We start from the raw sequence: 24,077 nt of genomic DNA on the forward strand, positions 1-24,077 counted from the left end.
TGAACAAAACAATCTCTGAACACAGTTTACATAATGTACCTATAGTTCAGTTGACATAAAATATCATAAATTATTGTAGGAGTAAGGACATAGCATATCTCTATGAACACTATTCATTTGTTATTGTGACGTGGTTCACCTCGTTCCGAGGCCATAGGTGGGGTCAGTTTTCCCCAACACACTCAGGCGCAGTTGTACGTTGTGGTGATTCAAAATTTATTTACAAAAAAATAAACAAAAATTGAAAAGTGCAAATGTAAAAACAAATGATACCGATGTTTAGAAACAATAAATAAACAGTTCTTTCTCAGGGCTCTGTCCACTGTATTAACAAGAAAAAAAAACACAGACTAAAAAAAATAGTCTCTGTACAATAGTTACCCTCAATGTAACTCTGTTGGGTTTCACCCCAACCCTGACTCTTTCACAAATTGGCTCTGACTCCATCTCAGACCGTAAACGCACGAGTCTACTCGGCTCCCAACTCCACTGTAACTCACTCTATCCTCACTGGTGGCGTCTTGTAGAGACCCTTAGCCCCTTCCACTGGGCAAATGAACAACAAAGAAAAACTTCAACAGGCCACGCCTATTGCTGCACAAGGAAAGTGAAAGTATGCAGCAAGCTATAAAACCTCACTCATCAGCAAACAACCAGCATTAACCATGTAAGAAGGAAGAGCAAACACGGTAGGTGATCTGATAAATTTATATTGACAGGGATTATAAAGGTTTTTTGTTTGTTTCATTATTTTTTTTCTTTCACTTCAGCTTGCATTCACTTTTGTAGAGATCTGCTTTCTCCATTTAGTTCATTAAAAATAATTTTAAACAGAAAATAGACAAAAATCATCAAGCAGCCACACCTTTTACTGCACAACAAAAGTGAAACTAAATTTGTTCCCAGTGAGCAATTATTGTTTTGATGTTACTTTTTCTGTTTTGATTAAAATGCTTTTCAGCACTAATTACCGATATAACATTACTAACCCTAAATCTGAGGTATATGCTAATAAAATGTATTTTACAGTAGAATGTGCTTAACCCTCTTTGTGGAAAGGATGTGCTGTACATTTAGTAAGTCAGTAAGAAAATTCCTTAGATCATTGTTGTCTTTTTTCTAAAGGTGGCCATAATGACAGACTTTGAGCAGTCTCTAAGTAAAAGCTAGTTTAGTAGTTGATTGATAGAAATTAAGAAGTCATTTTGATGAATAATTGTAGAAGTAAGGACATAGCAATATTTTGTTGTGTTGTGGAAAAAGCTTTTCTTTGTCATGTAAGAGAACATGATATTACATTTGTTTCTTTGATTAAAGAATTTTAAACAAAAAATAGAAAAAAAAGCATCAAGCAGCCACACCTTTTACTGCACAACAAAAGTGAAACTAAATTTGTTCCCAGTGAGCTATAAAACTCCAGTCATAATCTTACATTTTCAGCAATTTAAGGAGGTAGAGCAAATAAGGCAGGTTATTAGATAAGTTTATACTTACAGGGATTATAAGGATTTATCAGTTAAGTTATTTGATGATTATGTAAATATTCTAGCAATGCGTAACATGGTAATTTTACGGTTTTAATTATTGTTGCTTTCACTTTCTCTGCTTTCTCCATTTTAGTTCATCAAAATATTTTATTTTTATGTTTCATTATCAGTGTTTTTAATCTTAAAACTGATTAGGATACACCTCAGATTTAGGGTTAATAATGTTATCAGTAATTAGTATACATATATACAGTAATTAAAACAGGCAACTTGAATCCACAATACGGACAGAATGCCTTATTGTGGATTCAAGTTATATATATATATATGTATATATATATATATATATATATATATATATATATATATATATATATCCCAAACAAACGCATTTTTCGCCCCTTTGCCATGCACGAAAACTCACGAAACTTTGCACACTCATCAGGGGTGGTGAAAAATTTGATATTTTGTGGTCGCTGCAAAGGGGTGGGGCAACATGGCTCTACAGCGCCCCCTTGCAATTTTCAAAACACCCCTCCCATTTGGCTTAGTTTGGAGTAGGTGCACGAAAATCGGTACACATGTTTATCATACCAAGACGCACCAAAAAGTCTCTTGACACCATGACCTTAACCCAACAGGAAGTCCGCCATCTTGGATAGAAAATGGCAATTTTGGCGACTTACACCATTGGTATGCGGACAAGCTCCTCCTAGAGATTTAGCCCGATTGACTTGAAATTTACTGGAGGTCACCTAAAGAAACTGCTGATCAAAAATTATCAAAAGCTTTTCTCTAACTTAAAGGGCGTGGCCTCTGTGGCTTGCCAAAATCTGGTGACGATTCATGATTTCGCCATGAATATTCGAACGGCTCTCACGCCCACATACTTTATCCAAACGTCTTCAAACTTTATGAACATGATGAGGGCTCCGCCCTGAACGCCTCCATATGTTGAAACCCTGCGTTACTCGTGGCGCCCCCTGCTGGTAACAGGAAATGACCTCTTTTCACTCTGACGTGTACTGCTCCTACATGGTTGACAGCATCAACTTCGTTTCAGCTCTAGAACCTTCCCAACTAGTTGGTGAAGCTACCCTATGAAGGCTGTGAACTGCGTGCACTGGCGTCCATGTGGTGGCATGGCGACTGTTGATCCCTCGCCGTGAGATTACGTTTGGGTTTTTAACGACCTTCTATGATCATGAAAATGTATACAAACTTTCACGGGGGCGTGTCCTAGCAGCTGATGGGGTCTCATAAGTGGGCGGGGTAAATATGCTCAATGGCGCCCCCTTGAATTTTTTAAACACCTGTCTCCATAGGGGTTTTTTTGGAGTAGGAAGACAAAAATCGGCACACACACAGAACACGTCCAGACACACATAAAAGTCTCCACACAGGAAGTCAGCCAGAAGGTTACTGCATACTAACAATTTTTACATATATTGACACATTTGTTGCTCTGACACGTCTCTGCTTCTCTCTGCCGCTTTTTTCCCACCGCTGGCAAAATCGCAGCAACTCGTGGGGGGAGCGGGGGAAGGAAGGGATGACGTGACGGGGAGGGGGCGTTCGCACAGAGTGCGAGGGCCCGGTCATCGCTGCTTGCAGCTTTAATTATTTATTATTATTATTATTATTATTGTTTCTCTCTAAACAGGCAACATGTTTTGCTCGCATTGTGAAAGGGCAGTGGATAGTTCATTTGCATTCTGTCCATATTGTGGATTCAAGTTACCTGTTTTAACTCAAAGGACACAAGGTAAATTTTCTTTCATTATTCCTTATCATTATTGGTAAGCCAAAACAGTTAATGTGGGGTTGTTGCTTATTGGAAGATTTTTGTAAGTGTATGTATAACCATAAAACAATACTACAGGTAGATGTTGCTGCTGAATGAGAATGAGAAAAAATATGACTACAACTGATGACAGCAGCAATGCAAATTGTGTTCCTTGGTCAACAAAACATTGTTTTGGTGCTCTACATAGACTGCCATCATAATTTATATTTAGTTTGCCCTAAAGCTCAGGATTATGGTCCTACTTTCTCCCATTTGTACAAACTGGAAAAGCCTGTGCTTAAATACAATATGGTATGTATCTAACATGCCATGTGATTGTTACACAGATGGTGCCACTTCAACACATAAACCTTTGGTCATTGCTGAAGAGAAGAACCAAAGGGAGAGTCAAGACAATATGTCCCAAACTAAGGTGAGGCAGAACATTAAGCGGAAACATTGTGCCAGTGGTTTTCTTTCACAACAACAAGCAAACTCTTCCTCTTGCAAACACTTAAAATAGCCTAAAAAGATTTACATTTAAACATTTAGCTTCATAAGATATTTATGAAATTGAAAATGGCATCTTATAAGCTAACTATTGAGGTTTTTTTTTCTCAGGGAGAGGTACCTAGTGATGAATCAGAACCAGCCAGACGAGGAACAACACAAAAGGACTCATTGCCTTCTGATGAGAAACAGAGGCACTCTGCTACTGCTGCTGAAAGTAACTCTCAGCTGTGCAGTGATGTCACTGTTGGATTGGAGTTGTCTATTCTAACAGCGCCGCCAACTTCTGTGCACCTCACAGACAACCTGGAAGAACAACAGCCAGAGGGCCTGTCACATTTGACTAAAAAAGACAGGCCAGATGCATTGCAAGTTCCTGCTCCTCAGGGACAAATAAAGTTTTCTGAATCTTCTGACAAGTTAAACAACATTCCATCTGGACCATCTTCAAATTCCGCATCATTGTCATCAACAATAGAAACAGGCTCTGCTGCTGTTGAGTTGTCTGAGCAAACAATTCATGATGGCAAAACACAGGAGCCTACCTCTGAACAAAATAGTGATACCGCATCCTCTAATCACACACAAAATCTGTCCAAGCCTGATGATAATGAAACAAATACCAACACTGAACAACATACATGCACAAATCAACGTGAAAATAAAGAAGATCAAACAGGTGGAGAAAAGAAATGTTGTCACTCAGGGGATCAAAACACAGAAACATCCACAGGGAATACATTGGAGTCGATAACAAAGGAAATGGCCAAAAACACTGAGGTAGTTATTTTCTCACATGTAGAATGCGCGCATTGATACACATTATAGAGAAAATGTAGTCAAGTAGGATTCACTTGCCTATATTGTTTTTAACTCAAAATACATAAACTATCACACCAGTGATTGTTTACTGTTTAACTTTTTTCACAGGCTGCTCACACCAAAACAGAAGAGGAAGGGGAACCGCAAACAGACAAAACAGGTGTAAATGTGTCCGGGACACCAATTCTCTCCTGCACTCCTAGTCAGAGCGATGGGAAAGGTGGTCAAATAGCAGCAACAAATATCTTGACAGCATCTGAGTAAGTAACATTTTAGCCAATATAATTGCAGTCATGTGTATTCAGTTATTCAGTTGTTAATGCGAACATTTACTGAGATTTACTTCCAGATCATCACCCAGTGAATCTATCGAAGTGTACTTCTACGCATTACTTTCTAAAGACTTCGATTTTGATCCTGAGAATGACATTGTCATTCTACAATTGACTGGAAACAGGAATGGTGGTACACACATGTCACATAGGTATTACTTCCTCATAGTCCCATTACTATAAACATAATACCTATAATTCTTGAGCAGTTTACTCTAAACTGTAAGGTTTTCATTGCCCTGCATTGATAATAATTTTTTGTTCACAGCTGTATAAAGGAAAAAAAAAAGAGATATCTTCTTAAAGGACACCTTACATTTTCCAAGGATGTTATTCGTGAGACCATACCCTACAAATATGCCGTTAAGTCCAAAAATAGTTTAATCCCTGAGACTCTTTACCAAAAAGGGGAAAATCCACAGGCAAACAGATGCCTGACAATCAGAGAGGAACTTTTAACGAGGAAAGGTATTTTAAACACACTTTGCTGTTTACACCATGTAGTTTTCGACAGCTAGGATGTTATGCCTTAGACATCTACAGTATGCATTATGTTGCTGTTATAGCTATAGATATTAATATGCTAAAAAGCTTGCTGCAAGACATATTTCCATGTAATATCCCTTCAGTACCACTAGGAATGCCATTGACCTTGACCTGAGGCAGCTTACCAAATGGAGTATTATCACTGGCATCAGTTTTCCATGGCAATTTGCTTGAATACAACAAAGAGTTTCAATTTTAAAAGAGCAACTACATTCCCTGAAAGTAACGTGACTGAGGGAAGCCTTTAGCTTTCTTTGTCATATTGTCACTCATCATACCTGTGACTTGATACCATGCCTCACCAGATTAAGCCTAATTTTAACTGATAAAAATGTCATACATCTTGTATTTTCATATCAAATCCTAAATTTCAGTTTTTTAATCAATTTTATTTATTTTGTATTTATTGTTTTCCAACAGTATAACATTAGGGCTAACAGGAGCATAGCCAACAAACCACTGGCCACTCAGATGGCATGAAATCAATAAATAAATCATTAAATACAGGAACTTTGCATCGTCAAGTAAATAAATATGAATGTTTATTGACATATATATTTAATTATGTTTTTATTTATGTATTTATTTGATTTGAACTAAAATGGTTATCCAAATGTTAAAAAAAAGAAGCCAAAAAGCCTTTTTCTGTCACCTTAAAAATTAGGAAAAATTAGGCCTGGCTGCCGAAATTTGTGTTGCCTTAAAAACTACTATTGTTTCAGAATGTCAACCATAAATACATGTTTGCTCTTAAGAGTTAACAGGTGTTTATAACATTAAAACATAGAAAATATAAATAAATTTCTGACTGGAGCTAGTAATGGCTTGGTCCTTCAGCAACAATATGTAATGGGCAGAATCACATAATTGAAATATAACCAATTAATTCACATTGATGGACTTTTCAGGTGAGTGGCACCAATATGATGATGTGATCCATCACAAACAGAAGATTTGGAAGTTGAACTCTGTCGAAGATCATGTATTGAAGGGCAGAGACAAAGCTGGCAGGAAAATGTTGAAAATCATCTTTGATCGTCTTACAACGTGGAATGAGGAAAATGTAGAAAACTTCTTTTTCCAGCTGAAACTGTTTTTTGAAACATACCGCTGTCCTTTACTTCATGATGGGTCAATCAAACATTGGTTTCCTGGATTACAGTATAATAGAAAACGGGTAAATAGGTTTTATGGTACAACAGTGAAAATTTAAATCTCAAAATTTAAGGGTTAAATGAAATACTATAATGCACCATCGGTCAAAACATTTGCTCTGTACCCCTTTTTAGGTGCAAAAACTACTACAAAATTTTCTGGAGGAAAATATTAACCCTAAATCCAGCAAGAGAAAGGAAACTGAATTCTTACCAGCCCTCCATGCAGGAATCATTGCTTTGTACATCTACAGCAAATATCTGGAGAACAACATTGCACCTGAACAAATTAGCACTCTATGTGATCTTCTTTGCCTCCCTGGAAAGCCACAACACCATTTTCTTTCTTTTTGGGAGATCTTTGCAATCCCCTCATTTAAACAATATGGGTGAGTGTGAGGTTGTTTATATCATAAGGTAAAATCAAAGGTAATGATGAATTATACACAAATAACAGGTTAAAAGCAACAAGTATTCATTCAATGAAAATATATAGCTTTACACAATCTTATGTAAAATCACTGATGCATTTTTGCTCACTTGCTGTTCAATACCTTTGGTTTAAAATGATAACAGTACTAATACTCTTATTCGCTATAGGGTTGCAGATACCATTGAAAGGCTTTGCCACAGTGCTAGGCAACACCAAATTGACAAGTGGGTCTTGGTAATCCCTCTTATTCACCTGCTGAGAGCAGAAAGCAAACCATTTAAGCCGCTTCAGCCTGTCCTGAACCCAGAGTTTGACTCATGGACTGGCTTGAAGGGAAGCAAAATAACACATTTTCCCAGGGACAGTAATACTGGGTATGTAAAATCCTCCCATTTACATTTAGATAAATGTCCATATTCATCGTAATAATTTCTGATTTTATATTAGCAGACTGTTGAAGATCATGGAAGATCACGCATACTTGGCAGACATTGATCGTCTTCTTGTGCACTCCTGGATGTCCCTGCTGTGTGTGGATGATCTGATGAGCTTCATATCAAATGTGAAGGTGGAGCTTCTGGACATTCTTCAGTACTTAAAGTTCAGCATCCAGTCTAAAATAACAGACTCCACCTACAAGGTATGTATTTCTAATAATGCTCTTAGACAACTGTGGTACAGTTACTGTATTTTCCGGACTATAAGTTGCACGTTTTTTCATCCTTTGGCTAGGTATGCGACCTATACCCAGGTGTGACTTATATATGAAAAAATATACAATTAGTTAGCCTTGTGTCCTGACGTCCCATTAAAAATATAGTGGCAGCTGTTCTGTCCCTCTCCTGACGGTTCTCTTCCACCTCCAGCTCGTCCACACTTTGCATTCCGAGCATAGGTGACGCGCGTGGTTGATAGGTCGCTAATTCCAGACAGCTATAGCGCACAGTAGTCTGCCTTTTACTCATTTACAGGATGTTTAGGAATTTCTGTGCAGTGAAGCTAATCATTTCTCCGCGTGAGGACTTGTTAAAATGCGTTCGTCTCACTCTCAATGCCCTGCAAATGTGTGTGACTTTTCTATGGTTTTTTTCTTCTCCGGTGCGACCTATAGTCCGGAAAATACGGTTTGTTTTCCCAGCCCAGGTAACCAAAAATAATAAATCATGTACGTATATATCATTTAACGCTTGGGTATTCCATATGATAGATACTCATTTTTGTCATTCAGGCTTTGTTAGATGGAGTATCTCATCTCATCAACAAAGAACGCCATCGTAAAAGGTAACAAAGTTTTTTTTTCCTGTAATGCAGCCTATAAATTTAGTATCAGTCTGTAGCAACAATTATGTATTCATAAAAATGATATGAATGCAAAATATTTACTGTTTTACAGTTTTGATGACAAGGATGGAGAGTGCTGCCTGGAAACGGCAGTACGGCTGCTTGGTTCTATCTGCTGTCACACAAAGAATCCAGCTCACAGTGATCTTGCTCTCCACTTCCTTGATCTGGTCTGTCTGATTTCCAAGACATATGGCCACACTGGTTCCCAGGTGAGTCTTCCCTGTCAGACAGCAGGGTTGAGGCCACACCAGGTTGAGGCTTAGAATGCTCAGTAACAGTAACTAATTTACAGTTTAATTCTTTTGTTTTTTTATCATGTGTTACATGTGCGAAAAGTGTTTTTTTTTTTCTTGAAAAATAAGTTAGTGAAATAGGGCCCCTAGAGAGACATAGGCAAAAAGCACGAGTTACTTTCTGAGCCCCACCATATTGCCAATGTGTTACTGATTGTGTCTTTAGCTCAGGCAGCTGGCACGTGTCCAAGTTCAGTGTCTCTTGAATTGTTTTAATATTTTCTTGAAGTGTATTTGGAGAGACTTTCTTTTCTAGCATCTAAAATAATTAGCAATAGATCAAATCATAGTTATACAATATGATCACCAGGCACTAAATACTCACAAAGGGGTGCACATGATAGCAATCTTAACAGACGTGTTTTTGTGCAGCTGAGGATGGGCATAAAGAAATCTTGCAAACATTTTACACTTTAATCATTATTTACACAGCAAAACACAGGTTAATGTTATTCTGGTAGACTCTTCTATGTGTGTTGATGAAGATTCTCAGTCACCCATGTTATTTTCATTCAAGAGTTGGAAGCAGGGCAGCTGGACTTGTAGAGTTTCATGGTGACATTTTGCTGCTCCTCCAAGCAGCTTTATCAGTTCTAAATGTTTCTTTAGGAAATGGGTTTATATGTAGTAGAGGACCTCAGTGGGTGGATTCAGACATAGGTGAGGACTTAGACCTCACAAAAGAAAAGAATCAGTGAAGCTCACTCGTATGCATGTAAGGTGACAATGAGAGGAGAATGTTATTCTTACCTTAACACAAGGGCGTAGCTTGGGCAGTGACAACTAACCACCAAACAAGCAAATTATTATTAAACAAGCAAATTATTAATAAACCTACTACTACTTAACAGTAGTAAGGATACACCTTATTAGGTTACAAGACAACAGGCATAACTTGGTTAATACTGGGTCCAACTAAATTATGAATTTGACATATCCTCGCACTGATTCATTGACCTGGCTTGCATCTGACTTATGCTGTCTTTCCTGTACAAAAACGATTTATTAATTAGCTTTAATAGTAACCTTAGTAACAGCTACACTAACACTCATTAGCCTACTGAATTTCTATAGATAAATGGGGATGGTTAGCATTTTTGTATGAATTGCATATGTTATATACCCCTATGTCATCAACCTGATTGCTAATATCTGCCAAGGTTGCTTTATCCTGCAGACTATGTTCAGAATCAGGATCAGAAATACTTTATTATTCCCAGGGGGAATGTATACTCAAAAACAGGTTAGAAATATAAAATAAGGTAAAATAGTATGAATAGAATAAAAATAAAAAACCTAAATAAAATTCTAAACACTAATTGTGACTGTAGCATAGCAGCATATCAATGCGTGCAGAGTCAGATATTCAGCATGACTGTAAACTTTTATCCACATTGGATGAAGTATGTGGTAGATACAGCCACAAAAACATCTTTTCTTTCCTGTGCGTTGGCGAAGGGTCAAATTCATGGGGGTGCCACAGCCAGACCGTATGACAAAGTACTGCGTTTTTGATAACTTTTGGCCAGACCAATTTTCAGGTGGATTGGACAAATCCCCTAGGAGGAGTTCTGTTTTTTCAAAATGGCGGACTTCCTGTGCATTGTAGAGGATACAAAATGTCAGGTGTATCACAGTATTTATCTAGGAGGAGTTTGTTCAAATACGAGGTGTGGAACATGGAAAATCAGCCTGAACACAACCAGGACCGCAGTGTCAAATCTGTTAAAGAACAGGTTTAATTCATTGGCCCTTTCCATGCTACCATCGCCCCTCTGCTAGCTGGTCTGAAACCTGTGATGGTCCTCATGCCGCTCCAGACCTTTCTCATGTTGTTCTGCTGGAGTTTCCACTCCAGCTTCCTCCTGTTCTCTTTAGCCTCTTTGGTTTTCACCTTCAGGTCTCTCTGAATGTTCCTCAGCTCCTCCCTGTTGCCACCTCTGAACACATGCTTCTCATTGAGGATGGCTTTTATGTCCTTTGTTACCCAGGGCTTGTTGTTTGGATAACATTTAACAGTCCTTGTGTTTACGTTGCAGTCAACACAGAAATTGTTGTAGTCAGTGCCATGCGGTACCTCCCAGTCTGTTGTCTCAAAGCAACCCTGCAGTGCCAGACCCCGTCATGAAGATGCAGCAGGAGAGACCGCTGATCAGAAAACCCCCCCGGGGGTCTAGACCTGGTGGTGGTGGAGAGCTGGAAGGCAGGAGATAGGAGGTCTGAACTGGTGTGGACCTGGTGGTGCTTGGAGTGGAGGGGGGTTGCCGGGTTCGATCAGAAGACAGCTGGAGAGGAGATGGAGACTTTTAAATTTCGTGCTAAGCTGTGATTGGTCAGGAGAGGGACCGAAGGTGACAGCTGATTGGTGAGGGAGGTGCTATCTATTAAGCACCTGACTAAGAGAGTGGAAGAGAGGGGGAGCAGCGGAGTGAGTGATAGAAGGAGAGAGATTAGGAAGTGGATAGGGATAAAAGTGAATGTTGAGAAACAGAGTCTTCCTGATTGAACTGACTCTGAGAGCTACATTTTGCAATTATAGGTTTGTGTTGCATGATATAGATCAATAATGTCAATCTGTTCTGGGCACTACTGGCTATGTGTCTATTCTATTCTATTCTGAGGCGGGATTATTATTATTATTATTCAAAAAACATTGCAAACCTTTCCCTTTAAAGATTTAAAGATTTATGTAAAAGACTCCAACAGTCACTGTACCTAGGATACGAGCATGCTCAGTGGTTTGTTGATCTGTTGTGTATGTCTTCTTGGTGACAGGTTCATTGCGTTGCACTCTCTGATTGTATGTTCAGTTTGGTTGCCACAAATAAATGGCAGAGAGGATTTGAAGTGGACAAAGACAGAGTTGTTATTCAATCTATAATGAGTTTATGTTCCATCAGATTAATTTTGGAAATACAGTTTGGAGGCTGAAAAACTCCATAGAGTTGCTTTAAATTATAAGTAATCAATATTATTATTATGATACAGGCTCTTATGGGTGACTAATGCAATTTGTATAACTGCTGTTAGGTTAGATAGCAATTTGCAAGATGAAAAAGTACTTAAGAAAAATAGTAAACATAAACTATAGTCTTAATTTTTTTTGCTAAAAGTCAGTTTATTTTAAATCCAATTTTTTAAAGGTGGTCCAGGATGGCAGTAGTTGAGGTGAATATGAATCGCTTGTTAGAGAACTTGATAGGAAAACAAATGCTCTCAGATGCAGGTATGGATCACCTGCTGGGGAATTTTCTCTGTATAACCCCGGTCTGACTGGGCATGCCTGGCATTGTCAATTATCAGAGCTCATGCTCACGCCAGTGTTAATTTTGTTGACGAATCATTTTCGTCATAGTTTTCGTTAACGACCTTTTTTTGCTGATAAAAACGAGACGATAACTAAATAAAAACTAACGCACGGTGCCAAAAACGAAGACGAAATGGATTGACACTTTCGTCAACGAATAAAAACGAGACGAAATTATTGATGGAGACGAGATCCAATCAGAGCAAATTTTGTTTGTGGAAAGGGAGGGACGAATCAGGAGACGGCGGCAGAGAGCCAATCAGAAGTGCTCTCTCTGTGTAAGGACGTTGCGCCGCGATGCTGGAAGAAGGCGTCCTCATGCATGGTCACACAAAACAGGAGAACACACACACGGACACGTTTAATTTCAAGACAATCAAGACGGTTTACAAACCGTGCGGAGCGACTATCAGCGGTAAAAACAATAAACCTGAAGCGACATTTGCAGACGAGTCATCTTAACTTCCGTTCAAAGATACACGTGACAAAATCTATAAATGAAGACCCCGCTGCTGATGGTTTTACAGCATGCGACCTGTTTCTAAGTTGTCACTGAAGTGTTTTGCTGTAGTTATGGAGTATTCATGAGGAAGGTCATGACTGAACAGTGTATTCAGGGAGAGCAGCTCACTGTTCACTGGTTCTTTTGTGAAAAGATCATAGCAATTAAATAAAGAGATGTTTGTTTCAAATAACGTTAAAGCTGTGCCTGTTTTTATTGCACAATCAAACCTTAAATATTTCATGAAAAATATATATCATAGAATTTTAGTCGACTAAATCCACGGCAGATTTAGTCGACTAAAATTATTTGATATTTAGTCGACTAAAACTAGACTAAAACTTTAAAAATGTTGATGACTAAAACGTGACTAAAATCAAATGACATTTTAGTCACAAGACTAAAATAAAAACTAAATCCGAAATTGCTGCCAAAATTAACACTGGCTCACGCAAAACAATTTATGTACACACACACACACATACTTTAAACATGGGATTGGCACTGAAGGTGGTGTAGTGGTCAGCACTATCCTTTGTTGCATTCTCCATGTTCATGGGCAGGGTCTCTCTGGATACTCAGGCATCCTCCCACATTCCAAAGATGTGCATGTTAGGGTCATCAGGGATTCAAAATTTGTGTGAGTGTGAGTGAGTGGTCTCTCTGTATTATCCATGCAATAGACTGGTGACCTCTCCGGGGTGCACCCCACCTGTAATACAGGATCATTGTTTTTTTTGCTCATGCCACTTTAGGGGCTCTATAATCCACATTCTGCTGAATATAATGTTTTTACATTATGGTTAACAATTATTGCCTAATTTAAAGTTCATTTTAATGTCAACCCATATTCATAGTAATTATAAACTGTTGCAGGAAAAGGAGAGAATTCAGGAGGAGTCATTTGGGGAGACCTTAGAAACAATGAGCCAATGGAGGAGAAATACCTTTAACAGCAGACTGCTTAATACATGGAGTGCTCTAGAGTTTTCTGTTCCCAAAGAAATTGAGGTAAGCAGAAGGAATTGGCAGGAATTGGCACCCATTTGATATTGCTTATTTACTGTCCCTTTTGTAGGTATGGACAAAGTTGCTGTCAGTATCCTTTAGTCATGAGGCACACACTTCATTTTGGAGAGACACATTTATGAAAGATTTTGAAGGAAAACTCAAACAGGTAAGACTAAATTTATGTTCCGATTTTGTCTTTGTCTCTTTGAGGAACAAAACTAAAAATGGTTGTTTGTGCTAGGAACGACCAGTGCATCAAATTGGACTATACACCAACACAATGGAAGAAATGACCAAGAAAAGTCTCTTGTTATGCAGCACAATAGAGAAATGTGCATTGGAGGCAATTACAAGTGTTTGCCAGGTACGATTTCATTAAATGATGAATAACTAGTTCATGAAAGTAACATTGTTTTTTGTCTGTTTGCTCATAAACACTTGCATATTGTCCTTGGAAGTTATGTCTAGATAGGTAGTAGATCTGTAACAATTATGCAATTAATTTTTGTTACGGCTATATAGATTATTAGCATGTATTATTCTGTTGTCAGCAATTTAATCCTTTCTTCTTGCAGTATTTTGGGGTGAATAAAACAACATATACATATGACTACATTATTTGTGTTATGTGCAGGATAAATCTGGAAAACAGGTTTCAGATGTGTTTGCAAAACACGATGTCAAAAAGTTTGGGAACCTGATGTCTGTTGTTGTGCTGAAGTCATGGCCCATTGATGCCAATGGACATTACATTGAAGGAGAAGACTTGATATTTGAGCACCTTATGAACTGGCCTATGGCCGAAACCATTTTTCAAATGACAGGTAAATAATGATATAAATGCAAATGGCTTCTTTAACTAATTATATAACCCAAGCTAGTTTTTGTGATAAACAGTAATTTAATCTGTACATATCTCATTGTAAACCATGTGCATTCTTTTCTTCTAGATGAAAATAGGATTAACAAATTGACAGATGAGGCACAAACCAGGATGGTGCTGGCAGCTTCAGCCTTCAGATCCATGGCAGAGAGGTTCCTCAGTGGAGAGATCCAAATTAAAACTTTAAACCAAATTCTCAAAGGGCAACAGGCATTTATCAATTTGCTGAAAATAGGTAAATTGGAATTAAAATATTTGTCAATTAATTCTGTTTCACATCTTCCTTTTAATTTCTCTTTTTCTTCCTAGAGTTTAATTTGAGGCAACTGGACTCAAGGATTGTTTTTTTGAAGACATTTCGCCACTCCCTTAAGAAGCCACTCGGGGGAGTGGAGAAACATCTTTAAAAAACAATCCTTGGGTCCCGTTGCCTTGGTGTAAACTCTTGGAAATGAGTATTGTAGGTACATTTTGCTTTATTGAATTTCTAGATACTTTTCAAGAAAAACTACTTGTGTTGAAAAAATACCTGTTTTACCTGTTAAGCTGTTTTACTTACCTGGTTTTATCACAAAAAGACTATGTAGTAAGTAGTTGTGGTTTTCATTGTCTAGTGATTCTAGGGTTTCGTTAAAGTATTCTGTTTCGCTAGGTGCCTTCTGTGATGATGGTCGTTGTAAGGATGACAGGAACATCACAAAATTGCTGGAAAAGAGAAAGAAGGAAGCAGACAGTGTCTACGCAGAGAAAGAGATGGTCAGGGGTCTTCTACAAATCTGCCAGGAGCTTCCACAACATGTCAAAGGTGGGCAGACAGGAAAAAATGTCCAGTATTAGGAGTCCTAATGATGGTGTAATTTATTATATATTGTCATTGTGTATGGTTACATTGTTTTTTAAAATGACATGGTTGTTTGTGTACACTCGAGTCATTGGTACTTGATTTGGTGATAAAACACTTCACTTCAAGTGTAGATGCTTTAAAATTGTTAAAAATTGTTGTTGTAAAATTGTTAAAATTGTGTATCATAATTAAACCCTTTCATTTTGCTGATGAGACACATTGCTAAAACAATGTTCTATAAAAAGCAATAGGTTAACCAGGCAACTTTGAGTGGTATAAAGTATTAAACTGAAAGCTTACTACCTTTCTATAACTACATCTTCCACATCCACAGTTGACTTGAAGGGGTTGGACGAGAAACTTAATCAGAACATTGAGAAAATGAGCCTGAATACATTTCTAAAAGTTTACACTCTTGATGGAGTGACCTCTTACTCCAAGGAGGAGGAAGTGACTTATTTCGGCCTTTGTGAAATAACCCGTCAAATGGCTGAAGAGCTCCAGGCCATTAAAGACAGCTCAATATTCAAAATGTGCTGGAGAGGCCAAGTAGACGAGCTGTCAAGAAACCAGCCTGATGAAGACGAACTCTACACTCTTGACATGGTCTACAACAAAATATTCCAGAGCTGCTACAGCACATACAAGGGGCTTTATGATAGGCTGAAGAGTGGAGAACTGTCACTGGAAGAAACAGATACCATCTTTGAGGTCTATAAGGGACAGTATGAAGACATACAAAACGATTTACAAATCATGTGCAGGATAAACCCATCTGATAACAGAAAATGGATCAGAGACAGGGTTAATCAGATTCAGCAGTACCGGAGTCTTCATCTGGCTGTGGAATTCTCCCAAATCATCATGAATATCAAGAAAACCATGTGCCCAGAAGGAGACTTTAGAGTACTGGAGAAATTACAGCAGATGGTATGTGTTCATTTTTATATTTATCCTTTAAAAATGCTAGTTAAAAAACTAAGGTATTTAAGTAGTTTCAATACAAATCAATACATTTCTATTTTTTCAGAATGATCTCAACTCCAAGAAAAACAACCTGAATGACATAGATGATGATCTTGTCAAAGCAAAAAATAGTCTGGAAGGCATCACAGAAGATCACAAGGAATGTCTCCGTGTACTTAGTCAGTGTGAAGAGTTGGTTCAGTGGATTAAAAAAGAACTTGAAGGTAAAGTAGATGTCACTGTTTGTTTTCAAAGATAATATAAACCTTTTCAGCTAAACAGCTATTATAAGGAAATTTGTAATTGCAGATATCAATGAGCTGAAAGTCTTTATCGACCTTGCGTCCATCTCTGCTGGAGAAAATGACCAGGATGTGGATCGAGTGGCCTGTTTTCATGACGCTGTCCTTGGTTACTCATCTATGCTGTATGGGCTGAAGCAGGACTCAGATTTTGAGGACTTCAAGCATGCCTTGACAAAATTGTGGAAAGCTCTTGGAAATGACATAAAAATACCAGAGAAGTTGGTGAGATACAATCATGCATTCCTTGTGTTATTTAGTATAAGTTAATCAAAATTAAAGCATAAATGGTGTGTGACAAATAATGAATCTGTAAAAAGAAATCTCTGTCAATTTAGTCATAATCATGTTTTATTTCAGCGGGATACGGCACGTCATCTGGAATGGTTAAAGACTGTTAAAGAAAGCCATGGATCTGTTGAGTTCTCATCTTTGTCACTGGCTACATCAATCAATGAGAGGGGGATATACACTATCAAGGCACAAAACCAGAAACAGGTATACCAAAAAGATTACCGAATTTTCTGGACTATAGAGCGCATCTGCTCTATTTTTTAAAAAATGGAAATAAAGGATATACAAGCCGCACCCGGTCTATACGCCACAGATGTTGAAATTAGATATTTACTGCATGTACAGAACGATTTTGTACTGAAAATGTACATATGTACCTTAACAGATTCTTTCCGAACAGTGCCTTTTAACATGGCAGCAACTTTGCTGATTAAAACGGAACAGAACCAAGAGAAAATAACCGGTATTTATTTACCTTCATTTCGCCTGTGTTCGAAACCACAAGTCACATTAATCATCTTCGCTAAAACCTATGAAGCCGTTTTCTTCAGTGTCGGAGTTGAACAGCCTCAGAAGCGCTTTGTCACATCTGTCTCCATCAGTCTCGCTCTCCGTGTCATCCTCCGGTGAAGTTAGGTCTGAAGGTGCACCGCTCTCTTCGCGTAGCAGTCCAGCCTTTCGGAACCCGTTGGTGATGGTGGATTCTTTCACAGCACTCCACGCTGTTAGGATCCACTGACAGACATCAGAAAGACTTTTCACCACTTGTCATCCAAGTCTCCCACTCAACCTGGAGTGCAGCTTTAAATGCCTGATTTATACTGATGTCAAGTGGCTGCAAAAACTTTGTTGACCTCCAGGAATCACAGCTGGAATGGAGTTTGCTTTCTTGATCACTGCTTTCACAGAATCTGTGATGTGGTGTCATGCTATCCAAAACAAGCAGTGATTTTTCCAGTGAAAAAATCCTCCTGGTCGCTTACCATAGCACTCCATTCACCACTCCTGCATTAGGCCTTCCATCATCCACCCTTTGGTGGAAGTTTTTGTCCGGATGCCGTGCATGCCAGAACGCAGGTGAAGTGTGTTCTCTCGTGGCCTGTTGTTTTCAACAACACTGATGGTGCCCCTGTCTTGTTAACAGTCTTGGTCAGAGGCAGATCAAACGGCAAAGGTACTTCATCCATATTTATGATGTCGTCTGGTCCGATGGTTTTCTTGTATCTTTGTTTCAACGAATTTGTGGAAGTTTTCAACTTTTTCCTGATAGTCAGGAGGGAGTTGCTGACAGAGAGTTGTCCGTGCCCTAATGGACAGGTTTTTATGTCTCATAAATCTGAAACACCATGACGGCCCAGCTTTGGAATCATCAATATTCATTTTGTACAGTGCAGTGGATACACCTCGACCACCTGCTCTCTGTGTTCACCCAGTCTTCCAGGACATTTTCAAGTTCAGGCCACCTGTTATTATGACTTCTGAAAGCTTTTCTTCCCGCTGCCGCCTCCAACGTCTCACCATAGATTCATTGACGCTAAGCTTGCATGCAGCAGCTCGATGGCCTTCAACTTAAAACTTGCATCATATGAACCTCTTCGTGTGGTTTCTGTGGTAACTCACGGGAGACTTCTTGGTGAACAGGGCAAGATTTATTTTATCTTCCACAACAGTGACACACGTCTCTTGTCAACACACAGCACAGTGACTCTGTGAACAACTGGCTTCAGTTCTTCTTCTCTTCTGTTTACACCCAACTGGTAACAACTACCAACACCACCTAGAGCAGCGGTCCCCAACCTTTTTTGCACCACGGACCGGTATCATGTAAAACAATATTTTTACGGACCGGCACAGAAAAAAATATATAAAATAAAAACAAAGTGCATACAATGACAACTTACTCTTATGCTTAATTAGTGGGAGCCTTTGAGCTTTCTCAGCAATGAGGCGGTCCTATCTGGGGATAATGGGAGACAATGACACCCGAAGCGTGTTTCTTATGTCCAGTCCACTCCGTAATTTTGTCATTTATTGCTTCTGTCCTTCTTGTTCACATTTTCTTCTTTCAAAAAACTCCATGGCTTGTCTTTTAATGCAGGGTGCTTGGTCTTAAGTGCCAAAGCAGTTTTGAAGGCTTCGCCACATGTCACTCAGAGCGGTCTTGTGTGAGAATCACCTGTTGTAATAAATCTGTATTTTAAATAGGACTCCTGATATAGTCTTTTAGATGCAGGTTTCTTTTTCTTTGAAGGGGTAGGCTCCTCTTCTTCTGTCTCCTCGTTAGGCCTTTTCCCCTTTCCGAAGAAGCTCTCCAAAGACGTTTGTTTTTTATTCACGTTTGCTAGCTTTTAGGCTTAATTTAGGCTTAATTTTAATTTTGAGACCAGCGTCTGGGCAGGTGCTTAAAGGCACAAGCGGAACCGGTACTAAATGACCCACGGACCGGTACCGGTCCCCGGCCCGGTGGTTGGGGACCACTGGCACTGGACAGGCAGGCAATTATACAATTAACCCAATTTTCCACAGTTACTACAGTTTCCATGATGAAGGGGCGAGGATTTGAAAATAATTACCAGTTTGCGTAATTTGTTGTGCGTGTTCTATCTGCTAAAGAAAAAGTAACGTAGTTTATTTTTCTTTGCATTGCTTTTTTGTCTATCTTTTTTTTATTCTACTTCCGGTTACTTCCGGTTAGAGCTTCCCTAGCGGTGGAAGAAAAATCCACAGAATAGCTGCACCTTTGTGTAAGCCGCTTGGTTCAAAACCTAGGAAAAAAGTAGCGTATGGTCCAGAAAATACGGTACATAAAAATGAATAAGTTCAAAAGAAATACAATGAAAGTACATCATTACTAGGCACTGTCAAAATGTTTTTAAAATCTCAACTTTATCTTTTATCACTCTATGTTTTGTAGTTTATATCACATAAGCATGGGTATGTATGATGGACACATACACAATAAGTAAATCCAGGGTTCCAGACTAACCTTTTTTTGCTAGGGACAGTGGCCCCAACTGATAATTTTAGGGGTGCACACCTGATTTGGTCACAAAATGTGAGCTTTTGGTTGCAATGTGAAGCCCTACCTTTTAGAATATCCATTAAATTTAACTTACTTTACTTGTCAGGTGCATGTGACAACAGATTTTTGGGGCTGATGACCTGAACACACAAATATGATTATTATTTTTATGTTTCATAGCTGAACTTAGAGACTTGCTTGGCACTACAAATTCCGGATGGACATGACAAAATCATGACATACACCTATGAGGACCTGAAGGAGTTGCAAAATAAACTCATGCTCATGTCTGGAAAAAGGCAGCAAAATCAGACTGAAGTGGAACAATTCACTGAGGTATATTGACTGATATTTATTGATATTGTAAAAGGAAATATAGTTAATTACTGTAGTTATTCATTTGCCTGCATTCTTGTAAATTAATGCTCAGTTAAAGGTAGGGTAGGAGATTTTGAAAACTCAGTGAGAGTCAGCCAGATTTCAACCTGTGACCTGTGATCTAATTTCTTCATATTTAGGTGTTTGACATTGTTCAAAGACTTGCCAAAGCATTTGTGGATCTCCATGCTGCAGGGAACCCACTCTTCAAGTGTTGGGAAGCAAAGATTTACTGCAAACCTCAGAGTGAACCATGTATCAGTATGGAATTCAACTTTTGCAAGACCCTACATTGCATCCAAATAAATGGGACTCTAGTTGAACAACTTAGCTCACTGTCCAAGACGATGGAGTTGTTTCTTGTTGACTGGCAAAACTTCATGGACAAAGAGAGATCGAAGCACAACTACTTAAACTTCTTCACAGCAGAACAAATATTTTACCTGTGCAGCATCATCACTCAAACAAACATAAATGCAGTAATAGAGGACCAGGCTTTGACAATGCTCTCTTTTATCAAACCAAACTGTTCAACACCAGATGTCTGGAGTGCAGTAAATAACCTTCAAAACCAGCATGAGCCCAACAAACAGGATAATGAAGACAGAGGTATATCTTTAACCAGTGTCAGTCATCCAAATGATGATTCAGAAGACGAGGCATGCCAGTCTTCTGGGATAAGAGAACTTGAAGAGTTGTGGGACAGCTACATGAAGAATGAAGAAATGTTTTTCCATGATCTCTTGGACATTAGGAGTTTAGGCGGTCTGTTGGAAATGATGACTGTCACAGTCAGCCAAAATCAGGATCGATGGGAAGAACAACTGCTGTCAGAGACTAGAGACAATTCCCTCAGTAGAGAACTTCCAAAAGGCCTTTCCTCCAAACAACCTAATCTGATAGTATGTCCGCATGATGAGATCCTGACTTCAAGCATCTGCTTGTATATGACCAGTGACAGTGAGCCACTGCCGACTTATGATGAGGTTCTTTTGTGTACTGCTTCAACATCTTATGAGGAAGTAGAGCTTTTCCTGAGGAGATGTCTCACACCAGGTGACATTGGCCAGAAGATTTACACAATGCTGTGGGCAGACCAACTTAGTTATGATGTTAGCTGTGCAATGGAGAAATGTTTTCAGAAACTGCGCTCCCTTTTTAAACTTGATTACAGGCTAGTGATCTTTTGCAGCTCTGAGAGGGAGCATACTTACATTCCCACCGCATTCAGCCACTTCAAACGAGACTTTGTGCCACAAGAGACACTGGAAAGGGTCCAGAAGTACCTTTCCCAGCATTACACTGTCACCTCGGATCATAAGAATGCTGTGTTCAAAGGTGGCCATTCTGTTGGCATTGTTGCTTCCCACCGTGCTGGAGTAGGTAAGTCCACCATTTACAGTAGAGCTACAACGTTATGTGAGGATATTGTGTGCATAGATAATCAACAAAACCTTTTTTGTGTTAATGCTTTTTTTATGTATACAGTAATGATTTGAACTTATAATGACCTACTTATCTGACTAAAATCAACAGCATGCAATTTCATGCATTTTCATGCAAAATGTATTTGACAAATTGTAGAGTGGGTTTATTTAAATACTTCCATAAATAATACTAGGAGAAAATGAGAAAATGTTGACAATAACCATAAAACATTTTTGGCAGTGTTGGACTGACATACATTTTACTGCGTATATAAATATATATATATATATATTAGGGGTGGGACAGTTCAGGAAAAAAATCTGACACGTGTTTCGGTTCGGGGTGCGTGTTCTGTTCGGTTCTGGACATGCGCATCAAGTAATACAGGGAGGCGTTTTTACCACAGCATTTAAACGAGTGTTGGCAACTTGGCGTCTGTCTCGCTACATTTGGCGGCTTTCTAAACTATTTTTAATCTAAAGCAACTAGTGACTCTCTCTGGTGACGTTTGTAGACTGACATGAAATCATTCTGCAGTCAGGTACTGTCCTCGACAAACAGCGGCCGTGAGCTCCTCCCCCGCCTCAAAACACTCACAGCCGGTCAGTCTCTGTAGCTTCATGCAGCAGGTTCAGCTGCAGGCAGAGCAGAGAGACCCACAGCACTCTGCGTCCAATAATCTATCTAATAATCTATTATTAGATATATTGAACTACTAAATGTACAACAAGGAACATGGAACATTGAACAATGAACATTGTTTATGAGTCTCACAAGTCTAGGTCAAGTCACAGGTCTTTGTTTGTGCAACTTAATTGCAACTCAGGTCTGAGCCATATTCATGCCACATCATGCTCATCATGAGATATGTGAGATCATGTGTATCAAATTTCTTTGCTAAATATCAATATATTGGTGGTATATCCTGGTAGAGACATTACCACTATAATTTTACCAAATATCAACTGTCCATCTTGCATATTTACAGATCAGTGATGCATAGAATCTGGAAAAATGTTTGTGTTTATTGGTTTTCGGCCATTTTTAGGCATTTATCACGCCCAAACTATTGAAATTTGATTACATTTTCTGATTCTATGTAAAGTTAGCCCTATGCACCAGATTCCTACATGCAACAGAAGCCATGCAGTAAAAGCTTAAACTTGGCTGAAAGCAAATGTACCAAAAAGTAACATATGCTTGTAACCAATTGTTTTAATATATAGTTGTACTTGTAATCGCTTATCGTTAGCCTATCATGCAAATATGTTAATTAGAACATTACATGGCCAAAACATGTAACAGGCACCAGTGTTCCTGGTCTAGGAGAAATACAAAGCAGAGATGGTCATTTTAAGGAGCTGATGGCTGCCAGTTTGAAAATGGGGCCTTTCTAGGAGTCAAAATTTTGTAAACTTTTAGTATGTTTTTAAATACATCTGATACTACTGTAAACCACTAAGAAACCTTTTGTTGAAAATTTTTCAGGGTCAAACCATATTTGAAGCTGACTAATTGAGTTATAAGGACAGAAGGAGTCATATTGCATGTGAATAATGAATATTGTCTACACTTAAAACACTAAATTATTTCTCTATTACTCCAAACAACTTTTGAAAAATAGTGTGCCTTGAGTTTGATAGCCAACCCTATGTTTAGCGATGTAATTGATTCTTTTTTCCAATTCTTTAGGAAAATCTTTATATGTCCAAAGATTGTATGAAAAGTTGGAAAGAAGTGTTGAACAAGGAACTACATTTAAGAAGTGCATCCGACTAACTGAACACGAGGTTAACGACCAAAAGATTCTTCAGTCTTTGTATGACACACCAGAAGAAAATGAGTTCAAGGTGTTTCACTTTGATGTGTCATCCTCGGTAAGCAATATTTTTAGATCTATCTATATAATAATATAGATCTTATGGAAGCCATTTGGTGGTTGAATTAACTAATAATACATTTTTAATACAAATTATTATTTCCAGGTACAAAAAGGCGTGAATGAATTCCTGTTCAAGCTTTTATTTTTGCGATACCTGATGGATTCAGATGGACGTATGTGGCACTGCAGCCACAAACACCTGTATATCATTGAATTACTGGAATCCACGGATGATCCGAACAGATTCACTGCCAGATCGGTAAGTGGAGTTTTCCTGTTTCTGTAATGTTCATCTTGAAATTATACCACAATTGTTCTATGTTACTGTTGCACCTTTATTGTGGAATTTTGTAGAAAGCACGTTTTTTAAGAGTGACTTAACATCATCACACACACGTTATATACAGCTGTTGTGCACTGTTAATTCAGCTAAAGTCATTCAACAAAAAACAGGTCGTTGTTCAAAATATTACCTAGAATGGTATCACACGTTGTAATGGAACATAACTGATTGACACTAAACATGACAATAAATATTTGTATATTTTTTT

At 38.5% G+C, this 24,077-nt stretch overlaps 1 protein-coding gene across 1 annotated transcript in view; it reads left to right on the forward strand.

The window, feature by feature from the left end:
* Positions 1 to 664: 664 nt before the first annotated feature.
* LOC114434783 (E3 ubiquitin-protein ligase rnf213-alpha-like) overlaps positions 665 to 24,077 on the forward strand; it is a 42,313-nt gene continuing 18,900 nt past the window's right edge. The window contains exons 1-27 of the mRNA XM_028404177.1: positions 665 to 689; positions 3,151 to 3,252; positions 3,621 to 3,706; positions 3,895 to 4,563; positions 4,714 to 4,865; positions 4,955 to 5,089; positions 5,206 to 5,405; positions 6,392 to 6,660; positions 6,773 to 7,026; positions 7,238 to 7,444; positions 7,521 to 7,710; positions 8,299 to 8,351; positions 8,464 to 8,623; positions 13,393 to 13,527; positions 13,595 to 13,693; positions 13,769 to 13,891; positions 14,162 to 14,351; positions 14,478 to 14,645; positions 15,063 to 15,215; positions 15,589 to 16,184; positions 16,285 to 16,444; positions 16,530 to 16,747; positions 16,883 to 17,020; positions 20,019 to 20,174; positions 20,357 to 21,599; positions 23,337 to 23,521; positions 23,630 to 23,785. Of these exons, the coding sequence (XP_028259978.1) occupies positions 3,156 to 3,252; positions 3,621 to 3,706; positions 3,895 to 4,563; positions 4,714 to 4,865; positions 4,955 to 5,089; positions 5,206 to 5,405; positions 6,392 to 6,660; positions 6,773 to 7,026; positions 7,238 to 7,444; positions 7,521 to 7,710; positions 8,299 to 8,351; positions 8,464 to 8,623; positions 13,393 to 13,527; positions 13,595 to 13,693; positions 13,769 to 13,891; positions 14,162 to 14,351; positions 14,478 to 14,645; positions 15,063 to 15,215; positions 15,589 to 16,184; positions 16,285 to 16,444; positions 16,530 to 16,747; positions 16,883 to 17,020; positions 20,019 to 20,174; positions 20,357 to 21,599; positions 23,337 to 23,521; positions 23,630 to 23,785 (6,192 nt within the window). The 5' untranslated portion in view covers positions 665 to 689; positions 3,151 to 3,155. The remainder of the gene's footprint in view (positions 690 to 3,150; positions 3,253 to 3,620; positions 3,707 to 3,894; positions 4,564 to 4,713; positions 4,866 to 4,954; positions 5,090 to 5,205; positions 5,406 to 6,391; positions 6,661 to 6,772; positions 7,027 to 7,237; positions 7,445 to 7,520; positions 7,711 to 8,298; positions 8,352 to 8,463; positions 8,624 to 13,392; positions 13,528 to 13,594; positions 13,694 to 13,768; positions 13,892 to 14,161; positions 14,352 to 14,477; positions 14,646 to 15,062; positions 15,216 to 15,588; positions 16,185 to 16,284; positions 16,445 to 16,529; positions 16,748 to 16,882; positions 17,021 to 20,018; positions 20,175 to 20,356; positions 21,600 to 23,336; positions 23,522 to 23,629; positions 23,786 to 24,077) is intronic.

This window comes from Parambassis ranga, chromosome 4, assembly GCF_900634625.1.
Source record: "Parambassis ranga chromosome 4, fParRan2.1, whole genome shotgun sequence".
Taxonomy (NCBI): Eukaryota; Metazoa; Chordata; class Actinopteri; family Ambassidae; genus Parambassis; species Parambassis ranga.